Source organism: Lepus europaeus, chromosome 4 (genome assembly GCF_033115175.1).
Source record: "Lepus europaeus isolate LE1 chromosome 4, mLepTim1.pri, whole genome shotgun sequence".
NCBI lineage: Eukaryota > Metazoa > Chordata > Mammalia > Lagomorpha > Leporidae > Lepus > Lepus europaeus.
In genome coordinates this window covers 140016955-140040013 of record NC_084830.1, presented here as the reverse complement: position 1 = coordinate 140040013, position 23059 = coordinate 140016955, and the positions used below count along the sequence as shown (strand labels likewise).

General features: G+C 60.7%; 1 protein-coding gene across 5 annotated transcripts in view; it reads right to left on the bottom strand.

Moving 5' to 3' along the window:
- The window catches only part of NRG2 (neuregulin 2), a 265355-nt gene that overhangs the window by 14343 nt on the left and 227953 nt on the right, over nt 1-23059 (bottom strand). For all 5 annotated transcript variants that reach the window (XM_062189034.1, XM_062189030.1, XM_062189032.1 and 2 more), the window contains 4 exons: nt 19921-20092; nt 13579-13697; nt 5917-6037; nt 561-637 (listed from right to left, as the gene is read on the bottom strand). In XM_062189034.1, the coding sequence (XP_062045018.1) occupies nt 561-637; nt 5917-6037; nt 13579-13697; nt 19921-20092 (489 nt within the window). The remainder of the gene's footprint in view (nt 1-560; nt 638-5916; nt 6038-13578; nt 13698-19920; nt 20093-23059) is intronic.

Genomic DNA, 23059 nt, shown 5'->3' with positions numbered 1-23059 from the left:
CTGAAAGGAGCCCAGGATACCCCCTGTGGCCCCCCTCCCCCTAGGCTCGCTAGGCCAGGCCCCATCCCTCCCACGGTGGGGACTGCCAGTCACCAGGGAAGAGAAGAAATAGAAGAAAGAGACATACTGGAGAAGTTGACCATTGCGAACTGCTGACACCTGTCCCCGGTGTATCCCACAGGACACCTACCAAAAGAAAGAAAACCAGAAAGAGAGAGCCAGGATAGCAAGCCACAGGCCTCGCCACACCCCGGCACAGGCTCCTGCCAGTGCCCGCTGGGTTCCTTGCCACCGTTACCATTTGCACTGGCCTGGCCACTGTGCCCCTTACCTGTAGCCCTGAACTTTAAACCCAAGGATTAGGCCAAAAATGAAAAACAAAGCCAAACAAAACAAAAGAACAAACCAACCAAAAATACAAAAAAAAAAAAAAGAAAAGAAAAAGAAAAAACAGCCAAAGATCAAAACAACCAACACCCCTGGCCCTAGGCCCTACATTGGGGGACTGCACCGGAAGCTTCCTAAGGAGCAGGGACTCGTGTTTGTATCTTCAAACATACTTTGCTTAGGATCTGGCATGTACAATCGCAAAGGCAGTTTCTCCAAACATCTCTGTCCGAAGAATCCGTTTGGACATCTGGAGAAGGAAAAGGGGAAAAATCACAGAACAAACTGGCATCATCCGCGAGGCTCAGGTTAGAAGTCAAAGTGCACAGTGATGAATGAGAACAACCAAGTCAGGCACTTGGGGTCACTCTCGGAGCTGAAGGGGCCGGGGTTGGGGCTGGCGCAGGGTTGGAAACCGCCCCGTGGCTCTCTCTACCACATGTGGCTCCATGGGTGGCAGGGAGGGTGGGGGGCAGGGAGGAAGATGACGTGGGGAAGTGTGGGGAGGAGACGGGGGTGCTGACTAGTGGCCCTGCTGGGGGCTGAGCCTTGCCTTCTTACCTGCCTGGTGGCCCCAGGGAGCCGGGGTAGCAGCCCCTGGGCCAGGCAGGCAGTGGGCGGGGTGCTGGGAGCCACCCCTCTGGACCCTACTAAAGGATTGTCCCCCCTGAGACCCTGGGCAGCTTTTCTGATCTGTGGCGCAGCCCTGGAGAGCTCCAAGGGGAATCCTGTCCCCGGACTGCGTGTCCGTGACCAAAGGGAGCTGGGAGCTGTGGGGCCTGTTCTCTCTGGGAGTGTTCTGTGGCCAAACACGTTTGGGGAACCCGCTCCAAGGGCTCTCGCACATTAGCGTGCCAAAGGCTGTGAGCAGTCCATTGGAGCAAAGAGCTAGGCCTTGCAGTGCACCCCAAGTGTGTCTGACCATGGAAGTGTCTTTAGAGGAACCCTTGCAGAACCCAGTTTGGGGAAGGCTCAGCAGGGAGAGGCAGAGCCAGGGAGGAGCTGCAATTACCAGCCTCCCAGAGCAGGCAGGGAACGTGGGCTCAAGTGGCAAGAACCATGTGGGGCGAAAAGCAGGGGCACTCGGGGGACCCTGGAAACTTGCTGCTCACCAGGGGCCAGCCGGAAGCCTGGCCCTGGGGCCTGCACCACCACTGCCCAGGCTCTGCCCTGTGCCTCTCTCACTCATGGTGCCTTTCTTACTGCTGCAAGGCACTTACCCTCTCCCGTGCCCCTGACCTTGTCCTGAGCCCCGTGGCCCACGGCCTTCTGTTCTCTGGCTGCTCCCTCCCACCCCTGCCCTCAAGCGAGTCCCCATCTCACAGGTTTCTGGGGGATGCTCCCAACCCTGTGCTCTCTTCTGAACCCCAGCAAGGCCAGATCCCTGAGGAAGAGCTGTGGGGCAGGGCCAGCATGCCCCACGCTCAAGTCTCCCTCCTCACAGCTGGGGCTGTGTTGTCCCTGCCTCTTCTCTCGCAGGAAATGAGCCGAGAGCAGCACCGTGTCCTGTTGGGGCAGAGGCTTCAGCTCGGCAGGAACCTGGCTAGACTTCTCCAGGGCAAGTGGGCAGCAGCCCCGGGGACCAGCCGGCCTCGGAGTGGGTGGTGGCCACTGGCTGGGGGCAGCGTGGCTGAGCTGGAGCTTCTCTGGGCCTGGACAGGTCTCCCGGGGGGGGGGGGGCGGTGGTGCAGTGAGTGCAGGGGTACCTGGCCCAGGCGGCGGGTGCAGTGCGGCCCGCAGGCCTGGTGAACAGGGTGGCTCTCAGCAGCCTTTATCAACGCCTCCGTCTCTGGGCCCCAGCACTCGTCCCCAGCCCCATCCAAGAAGATGGAGGCAGTGGCTGAGGACTCCTGACTGGGCCAGGCCATACTCAGCTCTTGGAAACTGATGTCCACTCAGGATGGGGAAGGTGCGGGCAGAAGTGGTTTTCTGAACAGTAGCATCTTTGTGGGTGGAGGATACAGACCCAGGAAGTCCCTGATGTGACTCTTGGAATCCACAGGGGAACAAGAAAGAGGGATTTTTCCAATATCTGAGATAAGCCGGGCATTGGGAGTCAGGGAACCGTGTGTGTGTGTGTGTGAGAGAGAACGTGTATGAGTGTGTATATGTGAATGTGTGTGTGTTTAAGAAAACAGGTGAGTGCAGGGGCAGGAGGAGACGAAGGGGAACTTAATTCCCACTGCTGAAAAGCAGGGCTGCTGTCCCAGGGGACCAGTGACAATGCCATGCCTACGTCCCTGGTCACACACCCAGCCTGTATGCTCATCTTTTTGCCACCAAGCTGCACAACTCCAGAGGACACCAGTGACATGGCCCACAATGCAAGTGTGGAGTAATGCCACACTGTGGTCCTGACCTTCCTGCTCTGGGAAAGTGGGCTCTCCCACTGGTGGAAGTCTCGGGTGGGCTCTGTGAGTGTGGGGCTCAGGGACTGAGTCACTGCCGGTCTGTGGGGCACTCGCTCTTGCGGGCTCCTGGACACTCCCATTTCTTGCCTTCCAGCTGGGGCTTCCCTAGAGAAGGCTCTGGGGGTGGCCGAACCTAATCCTCTATAAGCTAGCCCCAGGATGGGAGCCTTAACTCAGCTAGGGGCTTGGCTGGCGGTTTCCACTCAAACAAGGGTGGATCTTCTGAATGCCAGGGACATGGAGGATGGATCAGGAGGGCGACAGGCAGCAGCCTCCCAGCTCTTCCCGGCCGAGTCGTTGGCTGTGATGCTGGGAGGGGCTGTGCCAGCGCTGGAGAAGAGCGGGGGGGGGGGGGGGGCAGAGAGGAGAGCCCACGGGCTGCTTCTGGGGCGACAGAGGGGTCAGGGCCTCTGCCTTCCCCTTTCCCCAGCCCGCCTCCCGGGCGTCAGTTTCTCCTTTTGGTAGCCTGGGGATAATGCCATGTGTGCTGCCCTCTCCCGGGGAGGGGAGGATGGAGGATGAGAGTGTGCCCCGGCCCCTGGAGGGAGTGGGGGTCTCTGCGTTTGTTGGTGGGGCAGGGGTGGAGATGTGGCGAGGGTGAGCAGGCAGATGGGGTGCGGTGGGGTGGGGTGGGGGAGGATGAGCGATGGGGGGGAGGCATGCCACTGGTATGTGCACAGGGCTGGAAAGAGTCTTGTTCTGTCATCATCCCCTGAACCAGTCCCCCAGAGTCACGCACCAACCGTGCTCAACAAACACGGAGACAAGAGGAGAAAGCAGCGGCCCCTGTCTGGGCCAGACGGGGGCCGGTCACCTGGGTTTGAACCCCCATTTTCAAATCTCCCTAAGTTTTCTCTTGTGAAACCAAATTCAGTATCAGTGACCCTGTTTCTTTTGGCACTGAGTTCCAGAAAAACAGGAGGGCCGTAGGGTGCTGCTTCCCGACACGGCCTGCGGGGCTCGGAACCAATACACAACAACGAGGGTAAGAAAACCAGGAAGGAAAACTGACTTTTATAGAAACTGGAATGAAACTGACCAGTGTAGTTTCATTATCCAAGCTAAGCGGAAATGCAAAAAAATCAAAATAAAAAGTAAACAAACAGCACAAATGGTAAGACGTGAGTTCCGTTTCCTAAGTTCTTTCCTTTTTGTTCCATCAGGTGTCATCAGGAACCCTGAGAGGCCTGCCCCCCGTCCCCCCCAGCTCGCCCGCCCCCAGAGTGGCCGCTGGGCTCTGCCCTGCCCCCCCACCCGGCCTTCTCCAGCACAGCTCGGAGGACCTGCCAGGGACGGACCCACGCCCGCCGAGCGTCGGAGTCGGGGAAGGCGGTTCCAGGAGCCCTGGCTGGGGTGTACTCAGGAAAAGTGAGATGGGGAGGTGGCAGCTCTGGGTGCCAAGTTCTAAGCAGTGAGGCCCAGTTGTCCTGGTTGGGGAGGGGAGGCAGGGCACTGTCTTGGCAATGGCTCAGGCTCTCACCCTTGATTCCTCTCACAATGACCTGGGCAGAACCCAGGACCCTAGGGGTGCAGCCTTGCTGGCAGGGCCCTCTGGGTACCTTGAGACCTCGTCACCCCCTTTCCCACACCATACTCTGGGCCCCCATCACCCCACTCTGCCCTGGCACCTGTGCTGAAGGGCTGTGACCTCGCCTGCCTGGAGCCAGGGCTCCATTCAGCGCCACTTTTGGACGCTTTGAGGTTCAAGGGTGAGGAGGCAGGAAGAAGGAACTCCTGGCCTATGTGTGGGGTGGGGGCAGAGAGGAGCTGCAGGGCGGGGCCGTCCCTGGCAGGTGTTCAGGACCTTGTAAGCATCTCCTAGGTCTGTCCTGAAGAGCTGGGAGCATATTCAGGGCTAGAGTGTTCCCCAGGGGCTAGGATGCGGTGGCAGCCTCCTGGAGGTGGGGGTGGGGCTGAGTGTGGACCTGCTGCTCTGGGACTGTCCCCTGAGGGTGGGGATGGGGAGGGCGGGAAGCAGAGGGCAGCAGGTGAAGGGGGCACCAGGGAGGAAGCCAGCCAAGGAGGCCAGCTGGGGCTGGAGCCCCAGTGCTGCCCCAGCACTGAGGGGGAGTGGGAAGGAGGTGGCTCCTCTGGTCCCGGGGCTGGGTGTGGGGGGGTGGGGGTGGGGGTCTCCCAAAGCCCTGGCCCCCTCAGCAGGCTCTCACTCCCGGGAAGGCTATAGCCAGGAAGGGGGATAAGGTCTGGAGTGGGAGGTCAGAGGTGGTGCTGATGTGACCTTGTCCCAGGGAGGTCGAACCACACCTCTGGTAGCCTCTGCCCAGATGCTTGGGGGATGGGGCAGCTGTAGCAGCCAAGCTGTTCGCTTGGCCCCTCCCAGCCCTCCCGTGGCCTGGCCAGAGCCGGTGCTGCCCTCTGCCAGCTCCCCGGCCCCTCCTCACATCCCCACCACAGGACCTGTCAGAGGCCCCGTGGGCCCAGCTGCCCGGATCTGCCTGGGCCTGAACAAACCCTTCCTGGTGGCCATGCTCTTGCCTGCCCTGTTTTCTGGGGGTGATGGTGGGATGTCTCTAGGCTCCTTGGAGTTCCTGCTGGGGACACCCTGGCTCTGCACTGGGAGAAGAGGCCAGGGGCCTATCTGGACACTGGGGGCCAGCAGGGCAGGGAGAGCAGTGAGATCTGAGGCCAGCACTGGGTTCTGGGCAAACCCCTCCTCTCGCCTCAAGACTGCAAGGAGCAGGACCCCCAGCTGCCAAGGGCTCTGGAAGCTGTGCTCGGCCCGGGGCCCAGGACACATCCATCAGGAACAGGCCATGGAGAGTTCTGAGAGCTGGGGCAGGGAGGAGCAGCAGGGAGTGGGGGCGGGGAGAGCACCCCGTGCCCAGGGCACAGAGTGGCAGCCCCATCTACCTAGGTGTCCTACTTGTACCTACCTAAGTGTGCACGTCAGGAGACTGGGTGGGGAGGGGCCTAGGAGGTGGGGGCCGCAGGAGCCCCAGGGCCCTTTAGAGCTTGCGCCTCCTTGTGTTCCAGCAAGGGCTAGGAAGTGGGCAGAACTCCTGCCTACACCCTTGGGGACCCCTTGCCAGTGGCCTGCAACCCGCTTTTCCTGGAGGCCTCCACAACTGCCCGGCATCGCCCGCCCCCGGCGCTCACTTACTTGCAGGAGAGCTGGTTGATGCCCTCGATGTAGTAGCAGACGCCTCCGTTGACGCAGTACGACTTGGCTGTCTCGTTGCACTTCCGGGCGTGCCCCGACCAGGATGACAGGGTGGTGCTCACTGAGGGTACGAGAGACATGGCCAGTGACCCACTGAGACCGCCTTCGTGGCTCTGCACGCCCCAACTCAAAGCTGGCAGTGGGGCAGCGGCCGCAGGAACAACTGGGGAGGGGAGGCCTGGGGGCGGGGGAGGTCCCTCCTGGTGGCCAACGAGGCAGACAGGAGGCCACCGTGAGCTCTGCTGGTCGGCACGATGCGACCCCGCAACCCCGCTCTGGGCCAAACTCCAGAGTCCAGGCAGGTTTTCCCATCTTCCTTTTCCGAGAGGGTGAGAAGACAGCAGAAGCTGCTTTCTCTGGGGGGGGGGGGGGGGTGGGGAGGTGGGGGTGGAGGGCCCCTCTGCCTCTTTCGTCCTGTGCTTCCGGGTGTGGCAATGCAAGTACACGGCCCACTGATGTGTACCGAGGGGAATAGAGACCGGGTGCGGTGCAGCAGGGAGACGCCGTCTCACAGCGGAGCAGGGAGTGGCCGGAAGGCAGTGGGGTTTAGGGAACAGCACATCTGTCAAGCACTGGCCTTTCCTATCAGCTGGAGAGATGGGGGGCCACCCCACCCCAGCTTCCACTCTCCCCTTTCTCCCAGGGCTGGACCGGCTCCAAGACCTGCAAGAAGGTTGCAGAGACCACTATGTCTCCCCTCCCTCAGCACCCAGGATCCCCTCTCTCCTGATGTGGACAGCCCCCTGCTGCCCCCTTGCCCCCAGCTGTGGCCTCTGGAGGGAGCCTCCAGGCCTTGGACAGCTCAGGCGTGAGGCAAGGCTTCAGGTTGCTGGCGAAGAGGCAGCGCAGCTGGGATGTGAGAAGTGAGTGAGAGCCAGGCAGGGGTCCCAGGCTACCCCAGACCGCAAACCTGACCCATGAGATGTGTCTGAGAGATGACAATAGGGGGAGCTCTACCCTCCCATCAGGGATGGCTTCCAGAAAATTCTTGCCCCAAGTGTCAATTTGTACCTGGAAGATAATACCCCAGGCTGTGCAACCAGAGAGGGCTGGCTGCCCCCACTCCCACCCACCAGTGGCCTCTAACAGGACCTCCTGTCTCAGCTGGCCCCGGCTCCTGCGGCAGGGGTCTCCACGGCGCCCCTCAACCAGAGGGCTGGGAGGCGGCTGCCGGGGACAGGCAGTTGGCGCCCTCGGTGTTTAGACGTTAGGGAGACGGATGGAGCGCGGGCTGCTAGTGTATACACAGCTCCGCGGCTGTGCGCTTGGCCGCTGATAAAGCCCAGTGCGAGGGTGGCCCCCACCTGCCCCTCTGCAGCCCAGCAGCCAGCCGCACGCACACACGCACGCCTTCTGCCCTGGGCTCCACTGTAGGCCGCAGCTGGGACGCGTGTGCCAGAGGGGAGAGATGGCCTCGGGCGAGGCTCTGTCCCGCTTCTGGCTCAGTGAGAAGCGGGGCGCTAGGAGAGGGAATGAGAAGAGCAACGGCCCAGGGCACCACGCCTGTCAGTTTTAAAGTTCCCTTGCTACGGAAACCCTTGAGGTTGTCCTGCCCTCGGCTTCTGTTGCCAGGAAGGAACAGGGACAGGGAAGGCATCCATCGGGCCTGTCTGGAGTCACAGGGTGCGTCGAGGCGTGGTCTGGGGCTCCTGGCGCCTGGAGCTGTGTGGCCCCTCTCAGAGCACGTGTCAGCACCAGGGCTTGATGGAGGCAGGCGCACAGGACTGGGCCTCAGGCCCTCGGTGCAGCTCAGCCACAGGTAGCTGTGCCCAGACCTGCAGCCCCAGCACGGCTCCCTCTGGGGGCCTTGGGGGCAGAGGCTGCCCACTGCCGGCCCTCACTGCTGTCCCCCTTGAGCGAAGGATGGCAGTGACTCCAACAGGCAGCTCCACACCTGGGCTTGTCACACACATGTTGTGGCTCTTGAAGGCCCCCAGCACTGGGACGCACAGAGCCTGCTCTGCCTGCACCAGCTGTCAGTGGCCGAGCAGGGCACAGAGTGGGCAAGGGGGAGCTAGGCAGGGAGGATGTGGGGGACATGCCCCCAGGCCCCTCCTCTGGGACGGCTGGGCCTCCCTGAATCCACAGACCCAGCTTCACTGGTGAGCAAACCACAACCGCGGGAACTCTGCGCACCGCGCGGAGGTGCTCACGCTGGGGGCCTGTTGGAGCAGCCGGGGGCCCTGGAGCCTGCGTCTACACTGCTTGGCCCACGAACCGGTGTCCCTCACTGTGGCCCCTGGGCTTAGAGGCGCGCCAGTGAAGGGGACTCTGAGTCAGGGAGCTGGTCGCACCCTGCACCCTCCGTGAGGATGGTCCCCCGCCTCCCACACTCAATGTATCCACAACCGGCCCCCTCACCTGCCCCAACCACACCTTTCCGCAGTCCCCTCCCCCCAGGGACCAAGGCACAAACCTAAGACCCAGGGGCACCTCTGATTTCTCATCCTCTGTTGGTCCCTACAGCCACCCAACCCCTGGCCTCGCCAAGAGACCCTGCCCCTGCCTCCCCCAGGCCAGGCCATGGTCTTGTCTGCCTCCTCCCTGGACTCTAGATCGGCCTACATGGTTGCCTTCTCAAACCTGTTAGCTTTGCAGCAGCCAAATCAGCTCCATCACTCTGCCACCACATTAGTGCTGTGTGCTCTCGGCACCAGGCCCCTCGAGTCCTCCCCGGCCACCTGTGTGTGTTCTGGCTGCGGTGGTCTTAGCCCCGGCCCTCTGGCAGGGCAGGCGCCCTGCTGGGACCTTCCCAATGGCAGCGTCGGAGCGAGGCTCTCCTCACCTCTCAGGCAGGCCAGGCTCCTGCCCGATCCTTCTCTGAGTGTTATTTGGGGTCTAGAAAAACTTCCTAGAAAATGTATCTTGTGAAAAAATGGCAAAATTTTTTTGCACCAAAATAAACTTACTGTTGACTTCCATTTCCACGAACTTTTGGAAGCCCTGTCCTACTTGTACCTGCAGGACTTGCTGTAACGGGCGTAGGCAGCCAGGTGCGCAGTTACTAGCCACTAAGACTCAGCTCATCCACTAGAACGTAAACTCCACGAGGCAGGAGCCACGTCTCCCAGATCGACCACCAAGTCTGGTGGTCCAGCGTCGTGCCTGGGACGTGGCAAGTGCTCCACACACATTTTACTGAGTGGATAAATGAATGAGCAAATCCACATCAGGCTCCACAGAGCAACGTGCCTTCCACGGCCCTCCCAGGGGCCAGGCTGCTGTCGCTGCTGCCACGCGTTGTCTCTAATCGCACAGTTCCTGCGAAGTCACTAGGAAATGAAAATCACAGCCACAGTGAGCCACCGCCAGACGTCTACTAGGACAGCAAGAATTAAAAAGTCAGATGCTAACAAGCGGTGGCGACGATACACAAACTGGAACCCTCGTGTGTTGCTGGTGTGAATGTGAAACGCTGCAGCTGCTTTGGAAAGCAGCCTGGAAGTTCCTCTGAAATTACACAGAGAACTAACACATGCCCTGGAGATTCTATCCCGAGGCAGGTCCCCAAGAGACTGAAAAACCTGTATGCACACAAAGACTTGCACACGAATACACACAGCCGTGGTATTCGTAACAGTCCAAATGTGGACAACCCAAATGCCCCAATAATCCACATGGTGAATGGACAGACAAAGGCTGGCATCCACACAGTGGAGTATTATTCCGCAAAAAGAAATGCAGTTCTGACTCGTGCCACCACACGGACAAACAGTGTTAGGCAGAAGCAGCCAAAAAGCCACGGATCCTGATGCTATTTATGTGAAATGTCCGGAGCAAGTACACCCACAGCTCCATGGCTGCCAGGGGCTCGGGGGGAGGGGGGGAATGTGGAGTGACCGCTACTGGGCACGGAATTGCTTTTTGGGGTGAGAGAGATGTTTTGGAATTAGAGCTGAAGATTATAAAACTCGGACTGTACTAAGAACCACTGGGCTGAATACGTTAAAAGGATGAATGCGATGACTTACAAGCTGTGTCTAAGAAAAAACACCGATGTCAGCCAAATGCCCAGGAAGCTTTTCTTAGTCACTGGTGTCTCGGGGTGAGTTTATCAGGTCCGTGAGGCGTTGTGGCGGTGCCACCCTGCTGCCCACGGCTACGAGGGCAAGTGCTCTTCTCCTTGGCTTAGAGAAAAAACCTCTGCTTGTCTTGCGAGGCCCAGGTCCCAGCCTCTTCGTCCATCACAGCTCCCTGCCCGGCCTGCAGGAGCCTCTTCGCCCCTGTGCGGCTCTCCAGCCCTCCTCCACACTCCGAGACCAGAGGCAGTGGCGCTGGAGTTCAGGAGGCAGCTTCCGGCCCTTGCCGGAATTTGCTTGGGGCCAGGATTGTGACTTCCCAGAGCTCAGAGGGTCTTGAGGACTAAGTGCTTGCTGCGTGCACGCACGAGAGTGCATAGGTGTGCACGTGTTCAAACAGCCCTGTGCAGCCTCCAGGCAGAGGTCCAGAGGCCTCTCAAGGCACCCACGGCCCTGTGCCACCCCAGGTCAAAGGTGCCCACCCTCTGGGGCACAGGCTAACATCCTGGGACTAGTAAAGCCACCTCAGGGTATTCCCAATTCTCTCACCCTGGACGAGGAAGCTGGGTTCTCTAACTCAGAAGCAGGTTGGACCAAGCTCACAGGTCCGCCCCCCACCCCCCAACCCCACCAAGCATCACCAATTTCCTGCCAACTCCGCCTCCTCCAGGCAGCTTGGGAAGGCAGGAAGTTCTTGTGAGCTGGCAGAGCTGGGGAAGGAGCAGCAGTCTCCACCCGGACAGAGAATTAGGCACCCAGGAGCCAGAGCCATGCAGCCTGCTGCTCCCTCGCACCCCACCCTCCAGGCCCAGCTCCCCTGGGGCCTGGGCGGGCCCAGCCAACCCACCTTGGGATGAGTCAGAGGGGGCAGAAGCAGCTGCCCGCTGCCCGCCCTCCACCCCCTCCCCAGGGTGTGGCTGCTGCAGGTCTCCTGGGTTCTGTGGGTAAACAAGGAGCCCAGGCACCTCTGCTGGGAACTGTCCCCCACCGGGGCTCCTGGTGCCCTGCGATGGCTCTGTCACCTCCCAGCCTCAAGGGTGTGTTGAGCAGGACAGCAGCAGAGGTGTGTTCTGTGTGTGCACAGCCCGGCAGCCCTGACCTCAAACTCAGGATCCCAGATTTGGGGGGGAATGGGCTTCAGGCTCATCCAGCGGGGCCCCGAGATGGCAACGGGGGAGACTAGGGAGGAGGGGTAAGTAAGTAGCTTGGGGTGGCCTGACGCGGGGGTGGGACCCGAGTCTCTGAGCACTTGCTGCCCTCCTGCCACTCTCCTGCTGGGCTTCAGGATCTGCCCTCAGCGCCCAGCCTGAAGGCTCTGCTGTCTGCTTGCCACACTGCCCAGAGCAAGGCCCGCTGAGGCCTGACGTGCGTGTGGGGTGGCACTGCAGCGTGTGTGTGGGTGGGGGTGGGGCCCTCCCAACCTGCTGCAGCCTCAGGCCCTAGCCCGGCGCGGGATGGGGCCTGCGTGTAGTTTGCTTCCGCTGCCAAGAGCATCGCTGGGTGCAAGTGTTTTGCTGCCAGCTCCCACAGGGCCTGCCCCTCGCCGTCCTGCCTCTCAGCCGCCCCTTCGCACACACAGTGGGCTTGCGGTACTTGGCCTCGGTAGGGCCAGCCGGCGTCCCTCCCTGGAACTGTGACCACACACACAGAGCCATCTCCTTCCTCAGGGTGGCAGGCTGTCTGAAGCTACGGCCTGCCCTTCTCCCTCCATTCCCCAAACATGCGAGAAGCCCATCTCACAGCAGAAAGGGACGCGGCCAAGCCGAGGTGGGAGGAAGCATCCGGACCCGTTCTTGGAGCTCTTGGACTCCGTCACATCTGGGGCCAGCTCGACCTCTGGATTTGCCAGCTTTGTAAGCCGATAAATACATTCCTTAAGGTAGGTGTAAGCTGGCTTCTCATCGGCCTTGCCTAATAGCACGGCATCCCCCAAGTCTGCAGCGGGTCTCAGGGCAACTGCTCGCTCTGGCAGAGGTGGCAGGGCCCCAGCCTGCCGCTGTCCCAAGCTTGGGACAGGTGGAAAGAAGCAGGGACCCAGGCCTGCCCACTGCCACACGGCCAGGCCTAGATACACGCAGCAGCAGAGGCCTCGGAGCACAGTGGACGATCCTCACAGGTGCCCACAGGGAGCGAGGGGTGAACAGGCTAGCCCCAGCGAGCTCCCGCAAAGAATGTTTGCCAGCTACTCTTACATCCTATCCTTCTGTTACCAGCTGTTTGACTTCGGGTCAAACACTTCAGTTCTCTGAGCTGGCTGCAAAGTGTAAAATTGATCCTGAGCCTGTGTGCTGATTCGTGAGGGAATCAGGCGTGGCTCAGTGCACTGTAGCTGTTGCTGTAGCTGCCCGGGAGAGGGCGTTGTCCCCGCTGTCTGCACTAACCCAGGGTCACAAGGCTGCAGGAAGGCCAGCGACAGTTGGACGTTCTGGGGGAGAACTCACGAGAAATCACCCCATCAGGACTGCCTGAGAAGTGGCCCAGGACTGCAGCTGAGCCGACGCCGCAGGGGCCAGGCTGCCGAGGAGAGCCAGTGTGGCCAAGGTGGTTGGGGGAGGCTGGGCGGCATCGCAGGCTTTGTCATGTGGCTCCAGGGCCGGGGGCCTGGCAGGAGGACAGCTCATGGTGCTGGTTTGGATGAGTAGGGAACTTGAGGTGGGGTTAGACTTGAGCCAGGGTTGCCCTTGAGGTGGGGCTAGAGTGGAGGGCACCAGGGTAAAAATGTCCAGAAAGAAGGCTCAGTGGGACTGGGATGCAGAGACTCAGGCTTAATGGCAGGGGCGGGGGTGTCCCTTGCCAACACGGGGCTGCCAGGGCCTGAGCTGGGGGTCTGTCTGAGGGCCACATCGCAGACAAGGGCCCAGAGAGGGGAGTCAGGTGAAGCCAGGTTCAAGGCTGGGCTCTGGGATGGGGGTGGGACTGCGAGCGGCCCCTGGAAGCACGCAGGTGGCCTGAGGGCACCCTCAGCTGGAACACCGGGGAGGGGAATGCCCCCGGGGGCTGTGGCGCACTTGGGGGCAGGCAGTTCGGCAGGGGCGGGGTGGGGGCGCAGAGCAGGGCCTTGGTGCGCCGCCCGGCACAAGGCGTCCTGCTCTCAGAGACCTGAAGCCGAGGGTGCCTGGAGGTCCTGACCTTGTCCGCAAGGACAGAGGATGACCCTGAAGCCCAGGTGCCCAGCCTGGGGCCCAGCAGAGATGCCACGTGCCCTCAGGTGCCCAGCAGAGCAACAGGCCGCGGCTCCCAGCCGCCCTGGGCCTGCCTTTCCCCCAGCCCCGCTCCTGACAGCCCAGCCTCCCGTAATTGCCTTCTAAAAATATCCTCCCCTCCACCCCCACCTCTTGATTTCAAAATATTTAGTTTTCAGGCTATTTCAGATGAGAGCTGGCGGCTCTTCCAGGCCCAGATAACAAAGCTAAACATTTATGCTTCGACTGCATTTCTCTGAATCGGCTCAGATCTCGGACTTGATACGGCAGCTGCAGCGGGGAGGGGAGCCCAACGCAAGACAGATCACGTGCGGGCCTCCGGGGGCGTGCGGCCCGCCCGCCAAGCCCCGGGGAGCCTGCCTGGCCCGTGGTCTACCTACCGCTGTTGACGTGCAGCCGGCCGCGGGCCGTGTCCTTTCCCAGGATGTTCTCGGCCTCGCACACGTACTCCCCAGCATCTTCCACCTTCACCTTGTTGAACTGAAGTCGTGAGTTCTTTCTGGTTAGGGAGGGGAGAAGACAGGCATTGGTGTGAGCCCGGGGTGGGCCGTGCCTCCCCGCACAGCCCGCTAGGTGGGACAAGATGCCCTCGGGCGGCCCTATCTGGGGGCCAGGTAGAACCACAGCCCTGGCACAGCACAGACGGCCTGGTAGCTGCCCTGCGCACTGATGCGTTGCATCCTCATGTCCACGGGGCCAAGGCTGGACCTTCCGTGTCACATGTCCCTGGTGGAGTCCCCGGTCACCTCCCTGGTTCACAGCCTGTCTCCCTGCACACGTGAGGTCTATTCCCAGTGCTGGGTTTTGGATGTGTCCCCCTCCCCCCACCAAAGTTTCTGGGCTGGAACCTGAACCCCAAGCCACCAGTGCTGGGAGGGGGCAAGCAGGGGTGGGTGTTTAACCCTCTGGATGCATTCACGTGGCCATCTCAGGGGCGGGTTTGTTATCAAAGGAAGTTGGGCCCCAGGGGCCTTGGTCCTTTCTCTTTTTGCTCACTGTGTCACCATGAGAGGCCTCCTGCCACGTTCCAGTGCAGCAAGTGGGCCCTCACCACGTGTGGCCCATTGGGCTTGGATGTCCCTGTCACTAGAACCAGAAGCCCAACAAATTCCCACTGCTTATAAATTAGCCCACGGGGGGCTTTCTGTCACAGTGCTTGACACAGACAGGGACACAGAGCTGCAGGTTCCCATGGCAACAGGGCCTGTGGCCCTCCCCTGCTTTCACATCAGCCCTGCCACTAAGGGGCACTCCGTGGCCTCTCCAAGGGGGCACTTGTTTCACTCACTCATTCATTCATTTACTCATTCATTCAAAAAAAATGTTTACTGAGCGTAGTCTGGTGTCAGGAACTTATATATTTCAGAGGCCAGAAAGATCCTGCACGGGATCCTCAGGACCTGGGTGCCCCCTTCTCACAGAGGGCAAGTGGAGTCCTCGTGGGGCTTCCAGACTTGCCCAAGGGTGCCCGGTGAGGCTGAGGCAGGGGCAGACCAGGAGCTTCGTGGGTGAGGATGCGGGCTCTCTCTGGGTGGTCTCTGTACCCAGCCCCTGCACGCTGAGACCCGAGGGGCGCTTGGCCCTGTTCCTCTCTTCTTTCTAAAGCCCAGGCCAGTGCTTCTCAGAGCCGCCCAGGATGGCCGACGGGTACCCAGGCTCTGCAGGGGTCTGTTCACAGCTCCCGCCGGGCTCCTGCCCCAGTGCCTCCAGGGGCAGCCTGAGCTCTGGATGAAGCCCAGGACCCAGCCCAGCCCCCAAGGAGCAGCAGGAAGTGACATGAACATTTCCTCACATGATGCGACCTCCCGATTCCTCGACAATGCGCAGTGGGTTGTTGGGGTGAGGCATGAGTTAGGACAGTCGAGCTGTCATCACCCTGACCCTGGCCATTCAGGGGGTGAGAAGCACGAGGTAGGGGAGCAGAGGGGCTGGGCTGGGAGCGCAGGCCCACAGTCTCTTCCTCACCCTGTGCTTTGGGGACCTTGCTCCTGGCCTCTGCCTCTGGGGGTACATCTCCACGCAAACATTCTCACAAAGCCCCCTGCCCCCCCAGCAAGGGCGCTGCACGGTCACCAGCAGACCCTCCTGCTGTGGGGACGACCTCCCCAAGCCGTAGTGACAGCTGCTTGCCTACGCCGTACCCTGCCTGGCTCAAGCCGGTCTCTGTGTCCTTGGCTTGGTGCCTGCCCGCAGCCTTCTTGGGTCAACTCAAGTTTGTTCCCTGCATTAAACAGAGCCCTGGAGGCCCTGGGGACAAACACAGCCTCCTGCCCCAGCCTGAGCACACACGTGCGTCCCGGCTTCCCCAGCACGGGGCTCGTCCAGCTCCCCGAGCCTGGAGAGGCGAGGCAGGGGTTCCCTGTGCCAGTGCCTCAAGGACGCCGGCCAGATCCCCCTTGTCACCCACAGCCGAGTTCAAACTTCTCCACGCAATACCATGCATGGCAGGCTGGGGATAACAGGATGGATATGAGCTGCGACTTAAGGCCCCCCACGTGAGGGCATGGGGCCAGTGGAGAGGGGCATAGGGCCTCTCTGGGGAGAGGACAGTGGAGGTACAAGGAGCCGGGTGTGCTGGCCGCGGCCTCTGGCTTTGCGGGCTCTTCCCGGCCATCAGCGAGGTAGCCGCACAAACGCCCAGGGCGAGGGTCGGAGCTGAGGGGGCCCCAGGGCCACCATGTCCCTGCCTCACTCCCAGCTCTGGTGCGAGGCCCTAAGGACTCTCTCTGGCTTCCTGGAAGGTGGATCCTGTGCCACCCAAGGCTGCCTGGCAGGGTCCCTCAGCCTTTGTGGAGGCTCTCTGCAGGCAGGGCTGGGACCCGCGCAGGCGCAGGTGCAGGTGCGTGTCTCCCTCTGCGCCTCCCTCCCTCCCTGACCGCCTGCCTGAGGGGCCTGTCCATGCCTGCCCCTCATCAATGAGGGAACAGTGCTGCTGGTGCCAAGGCTGGTGGGGGCAGCTGTCTCCTAGCACAGGGAGGTGGGGGTGAGACTCCGTGGTGTGGCAGGCACAGGGACAGCCAGTGCCTGGGGAGGGGTCCCTGCAGGCCACCTGTGCAGCCTGGGCAGGTGGAGTGTTGGCTGTCTCGTGGGCAGTGGGAAGGTTTCCCCAGAGGGGCCTCCGGATCAGGTCAGGTGTAGACAGAGGAGGGCAGGGAGTGCGTGGAGGTGGCAGCTCTGAGACACTCCCGGGGACCTTGGCCTGGAATCCCAAGTTCCCCAGGGTGGCTCACGGTGCCAGCACTACCACCCAGCAGCTGGGAGCCCAGGGCCAGGACAGGTGGGATGGGACCCTTGCAGAACGCAGTGCATGGGGCAGGGGGCACACCTCAGACTCCTAGGGATCCACAGTACCCAAGAGAAGACCTGACGGCCCTGCCTCTGCACTGGGCTCCCATTTGCTGGGTCAAACCGAGGTTGAACCAGGAAAACGACTCGTTCAAAAGACGAGGACAACCCACAGCAGGCCTTCGGCGTGGTGGCCGAGATGCCACTCAGGACACTGCATTCCACATCCCAGTGTCTGGGTTCAAGTCCTGGCTCTGCTTCTGATCCAGCTTCCTGCTAATGTGTATCCATGGAGGCAGCAGGTGATGGCTCAAGTACTTGGGCCCCTGTCATTCACATGGGAGACTCCAGATGAATTCGTGGCTTCCTGGCTTTGGCCTGGCCCCAGCTCTGGCTGTTGCAGGCATTTGGGGCATGAACCAGAAAACAGACCATTCTCTGTCTACCTCTGTCTCTCCAATTGCCAAATAGCCTAGGACAGGGCCGGTGCCGCGGCTCAATAGGCTAATCCTCCGCCTAGCGGCACCGGCACACCAGGTTCTAGTCCTGGTCGGGGTGCCGGATTCTGTCCCGGTTGCCCCTCTTCCAGGCCAGCTCTCTGTTGTGGCCAGGGAGTGCAGTGGAGGATGGCCCAAGTCCTTGGGCCCTGCACCCCATGGGAGAGCAGGAGAAGCACCTGGCTCCTGGCTTTGGATCAGCGTGGTGCGCTGGCCGCAGCGCGCCAGCCGCGGCGGCCATTGGAGGGTGAACCATCGGCAAAAGAAGACCTTTCTCTCTGTTTCTCTCTCTCACTGTCCATTCTGCCTGTCAAAAAAAAAAAAAAAATAGCCTAGGACAGTGAAAGGGGCTCTGCCTCGCCCTTGGGGGACCATGTGGGAGACAGAGGAGGGCTTTCCTGCAGGAGCCTCATCATCGCTGGGCCATACAGGGGACGAGGGTGTGGGTGGGGACCCAGCCTTGGGCTGTCACGCCAGAGGAGCCGGAGATCTTCAGCAATGCCCCACATCTGAAGCGCACTGGAGAAGAGGAAGCAGAGCCGCCCCGAGGGCTCGGGGAGGTGTCCCAGGGCTGTGACATTTAAGCTGGAGATCTCTGCCAGGGACAAGAGGCGGGGGAACAGCCTGGGCCCAGGTCCAGGGTCACGGAAAGCAAACCCAGGATGGGAAGTACAGCCGTGTCAGGGAGCAGCACGGCAAGGAGCGGAGGGCGAGCAGGGGCCCCGGGGGGCTCTCCGGGTCTGTGGAGCAGAAAGCGGAGGACTGGGTATGTGGCTGTGTGAGGAAGACCCTCCCTTGCCAGGCAGCCGTGGCCTCGGCGGTGCTGGGGGCAGGATGGAGGTGCAAGAAGGCGGGGACCGCGTCTCTTCTGCCCACAGGAGTGTCCTAAGGCTCTGCACATAGCCAATGCCCGATCCATGTGTGTTACACACAGACTTGAGTTCACAAGGGGCCTGTGGTGGGAGACAGTGAGGAGACATGGGGTCACCTGGAGGAGGTGGCAGGTGCACTGCCTGTGGGCTGTGGGCTACCTCCCGGTGATGTCTGGGGTTTAACTGACAGGGTGGGTTTGGAGCTGAGGAAAAAAAAAAAAAAGCCATGCAGCCTGGAGTGGAGACTTGGGGATTGTTCTCTTTCTCATCTTAAACAACTAACAAATTTATCTGAGAGTCAGAGAGGATGCTGGGGAGAGCTCCTACCTGCTGGTTCATTCTCCAGATCCCTACAAGAGCCAGACTGAAGCTGAGCACTCAATCCAGGTCGCCCACATGGGGGCAGTGACTCCGTGAACCTGCTGCCCGCCCAGAGCGGACTGGGGACTCGAACCCAGGCATTCTGACACAGGATGCAGGCGACTGAACTGCTAGGCCAAATCCCTCCCTGGGTCAGGTACTTAAAGCAAGGGGAGAACATGAAATCCCCATGGCTGGAGAGGGCAGGAGAGAGGAGTAAAGTGCCACGTCCACGCCAAGGTGGGCATTGGGGGCAACTCAGAGTTGTGCAAGGGGCCCAGGAGCAGGGGGACTCCCCCCCAGGAGGCCGACAGGCCTGGGTTCAGGCCGGAGGATGCGAGAGGGAGGGCTCAGCGGGCGGGGCAAGCATCGGAGCAGAGAGGTGAGGGGGCGGGTTTGATGGTTGACAGTGGTGACAGGAAGGCTGCCAAGGCCAGCGGTGACCCCAGGACTTGGTGCAGGCTGGGGGCTGCGGGGGCTGGGGGTGAGTGTGGCCTGGGGCAGGGTAGAGCACTTTCCTGCCTTCCATGGTCGCAGGGCAGTAAGGGAGAGACCCCCCTCTGCAGAGAGGCTCCCAGCAACCTGCCTGCTCTTCTCTCCACGGGGTGGGCACTGCAAGGCAGGGGCAGGAGCCGCGCTGGGTGGCAGCCTGCATTCTCACCGACGCTGTAGACTGGGGACACATCGGAGACCCCTGCCCCCGCCAGCCAGCACCGTTTCCTTAGAGCACATCTTTCAGCCAGAAACCGCTCTGCTTGAAGCCAGCCCCCTGTTCAATGATGCACTGTTTCCTGCCTGCTTCCGTCTCTGCTTCCCACTCGTGCAAGGAAGTTCAGAGAACAGGAAGCAGCTCCGAGTCCCCTGACCCTCACCCCACCACTTCACAGGTCCGAGACCACAGCCACAGGCGAGGCTGCCTCGGCCAGCCCCTCCTTCATCGCCCCTTGTGCTCGGCTGGGTGGACGGCTCTAAGACTTCTCCTTTTGCGTTCTGTGGGGGCCGAGGGGGACACCATGGCCAGGAAAGGTGGGGGGCCAGCTGCTTGGGGGTGGGCAGAGCAGGCAGGAGTTCTTGGGTCAGCGGGAAGTGAGCCTGCTCTGTGCAGCTCAAGGAGTAGCCGCGTGGGGAGGGGCCATGTGGGACTCCTGACCTCGGTGGTGGCAGATGCCCCTGCTGAGCAGCCTGGGATGGGACAGAATCGGGGGAGCCTCTGCTTTACTTCCCTGGAGCCTGCTTCCGTGCTGGGCTGTGGGGGCACTGTTGCCAAGACACACTCCCAACTCCTGTCCAAGCTCTCTGGCAATCTGCAGTTTGGGAAACTGAGAAACCAGCACCCCAGGTGGTTGGCGGGGAGAGGCGTACGGCAGCCAGGGCTGTCACTGAGGATTCTAGATGACCGGGCTTTTAGACCCTGGGACAGGTCTCCCAAGAGAAGTTTAAGGGGCAGGTAAGAACTTCCACTAGCAAAGCTGACCTTGACAATCAAATTGCCCTTGACCTTCAGAGCTGTTAATCACTTAATTCTTGCCTAGAACCTTCCCAGAGGGTCCAGAGCTGCAAGAAGGCTGGGTGCGGGCAGGAGTGGGGGGAGGGGATGGAGAGGCAGTGGGATGAGCACCGTGGCCGCACGGCTTGGGGCTGCAGCCTGGGCTCTGCCCAGTCCAGGCCCCTCCTTGCTGGGAGGAGAGGGCGCCCGGACGCTGCTCACCTGCCGTTGCCGTACTTGATGCGGATGTCACGGCTACGGTTGAGCTCCTTGCCGTCCTTGAACCACCGGTAGGAGGGCTGGGGGTTCCCGGCTGCTGCCTCGCACTTGAGTGACTGCTTCTCACCCACCTGTCCCGTCTGGCTCTTCATCTTCTTCAGCTTCGGCCGGGTGGCTGTGGGGCACAAGGCAGGTGGGTGAGTGTGGTGGAGGTGGGCACAGCACCAAGCGTGAGCAAAGAGGGGTGTGGGGCCCTGGCCTTGGGCTGGGCTGGAAGAGGCAGGGAGCGAGGCGAGCGCTGAGGGCCCGCCCTCCGGGCCGCGTTTCTCATCTGCAGTGCTGTCCAGGTAGCTGCTGTCAGGAAGTGCCCCTGTGCCTGTCAGCTCATGAAACCAGCGCAGTAACCCCGCGATTTCACTGCAATGATTGAACTCATTCACAGGCGGGGACACTGAGGCTCAGCACGGTCAAGTCTCTTGCCTGAGTGGGGCGGGGAGACAATGAAACGATTCAAAGCCAGGTCTCCTCAACTTGGTTCTCACGATCTAACTCTTGTCCCGGATGCCCAGGCCTGCACCATGCCCAGAGGGCACAGGTGGGCCGAGAGGACACCTCAGCTCCCACTCTCAGGCAGAGCGGCTGTCACCGGGCGCTGCTGTCACTGCAGGGTGTGCCAAGGCCAGGCTGGGGGCAGCACTCTCTCCGCTCAGAGATAAGGGCTGGGAGGGAGGCGAGCCAGGCACAGGGGGTGCCTTGGCTGACGTGGGTGGATGAGATGGGGGGCAAGGCCTAGATGGCACTGGCGGACACAGGACCTGTTACTGATGCAAAACCACCCGTGCCGAGCTGCAGGCTTCCCCAGCTTTCCTTAAACTCCCTGCAATTTGCACACTCCCCAGTCTGCCAGGCATCACCTCCTTGCTCCTCTCCCCATCACCTAAACAAAGACAAACAAGTAAAAGGAAAAAGGTGAGGGCAAGCCAGAGCTCCCTGCTGGGCTGTGTGATAAACCCCATGGGCACAGCCCCCTTCAGCAGGTACACGCCTTCCTGCACGCGCTCACTGTCCCAAGCACCGTCCCACTGCCTGCCGCTGAAGCTGAGGCTCCGGGAGCTCCAGGGTCTTGGAAGTGGGCAGGAGGTGGGAATGGCTGCAGGGACTGGAGAGAGCAGGGAGCCCGCCTTAGGAGCACACCATACAGGCTGCACAGCTCGGCTCATGTCGGGGAGGGAAAGACTACAGAAGATCAAAAGAAAATCACTGTGATCCCAGTGCTCAGAACTTTCTCTCTCCCTTTCCCTCCCTCGCTGCCTCCGCCTGCCTCTCTCTGTCTCTCTCTCTCTCTCTCTCACACATATACACACACACACAGAGTGGGATCAGTGCTAGCAACATGTTTCTTTCATTTAACTAAACAATGTAAGCCTTTCACCTCGGTGTTGAATATTAATACTAGCATTTCCCGCAATGAGATCTCTAAGACATGGGTTTCTGGAGATGAAAACAGATGCTACTTGAGAAACGGGTTCCGTGAGCAATCTGGTTTGGAGACTATGTGCGTGAGCCCGGGCCAGGAAGCATCTTTATCCACTTCAATAAGATGCTCCAAGCAAGGACCTTGACACTGTTTTTCTTGGAACCCTTAGCAGCATTTCAAGGAAATAAAGTTATGTGGAACAAATTCTCTGACGTGACTAATGGTAGATGTGCAGAAGGGTACACGGCTTATCAAACAAGTCTCCCTGCAACTTCTGACGACAGCCACACGACTGCCTCCTAAGGGCAAACTGACTTTATCAGCTCTCTTCACACCCCTCTGTTAGTCACAACCCCCCTACCCTCGGCTACTCACACACAGGGTTTTCAGGGCATCCTTTTTCATGACTGCGTAATGTTCCTGGATGGGTGTCCCATAATTAAATAGTGCACTCCTGCTGTGGGGCGGTCAGCAAGCCCCCTCCCTCCATCACACACGACCCAGGGGGAACCTCCTTATAGGTACATAACCACACACCTCCCAGCACCTCTCTGCTCTAGGCATTCAAGTCTGGGCTTTGCAACTGTGAGCTTTGGGTCCTGGGGCCGTGTCCACAGGCTTGCTGCGTTGGCACCTCAGTGTCCTCCTTGGCAACACACAGGTGGTAAATAATAGCTGCTCCCTCAGGGGGCGAGGGCTGTGAGGATTCCACGAGATGATGCACGCAGCACCTGGCGCAGACGCAGCAGCTAATGAGGGCTGGCTATTACTGCTGTTGCTAGCCACAATTATTTCCTACGGCGATCTTGCTCAAAGCAGAAGTGCTGCGTCAAAGGGGGTGCAAACCTGCTCTGTGCATGCTGCCAACTCCCCTGGGGGAGGCTGCACCCAGCTGCACTGCCCCCAGTGGATGGCAGAGCCTGTTCTCCCTACACCCTCACCAACAGGAGCCCTTATCATGCCTCTCATCTCAGCCAATTAGCCAGGCAAAAGATAGCGCCGCTTTGTTAGTTTCAATTTGCACTACGTGCATCACTGGTGAGGCTGAATTTTTTCACAAGTGTATCGGTCCACTGTGTTTCTTCCTATGCGGTTGCTGGTTCACGCCTGTGGTCTGTTTCTTTATTGAGTGCTCAGCTTGTTGATTTGTCAGAGCTCCCGAGAAGCGTGAGGGCTCCTCGCCTTCTTCAGTGTCTTCCTACTTCCCTCCTTCTCACAGCTTAGAACCCTGGCGTATTTTTGGGCACCGAGAGCCTTTATGCGCATCCGTGTGTTCACCTGTGGGAGCTTCTGGAACTTCATTCTTGCACATGTGAGTGAAGTCGCACCTCGGCACCCTCCCCACCCTGCAGCTTCAGCCTCCTTTACCTGCTCTGTGCTGCCCAGTGGCTCCTCCCCGTGGCGCTCACCTGGCAGCAAGGTCGCCAGGAAGCTGCTTGTGATGCCAAGGGGAAGGCTGGGACGTGGCCTGCAGAGCCCAGCAGTGCACCCAGGCATGGCGCTTTGGTTTTTAGTTTATGTCAGAGGCAGAGAGACACAGAGAGGGAGCTCCTGTCCACAGTGGTCGGCACTGGGACTGGGTCAGGCACACCTGGGAGCCAGGACCTCACTCCAGGTCTCCCACGTGGGTGGCAGACACCCGGCTGCTGAGTCGGCGCCGCTGCC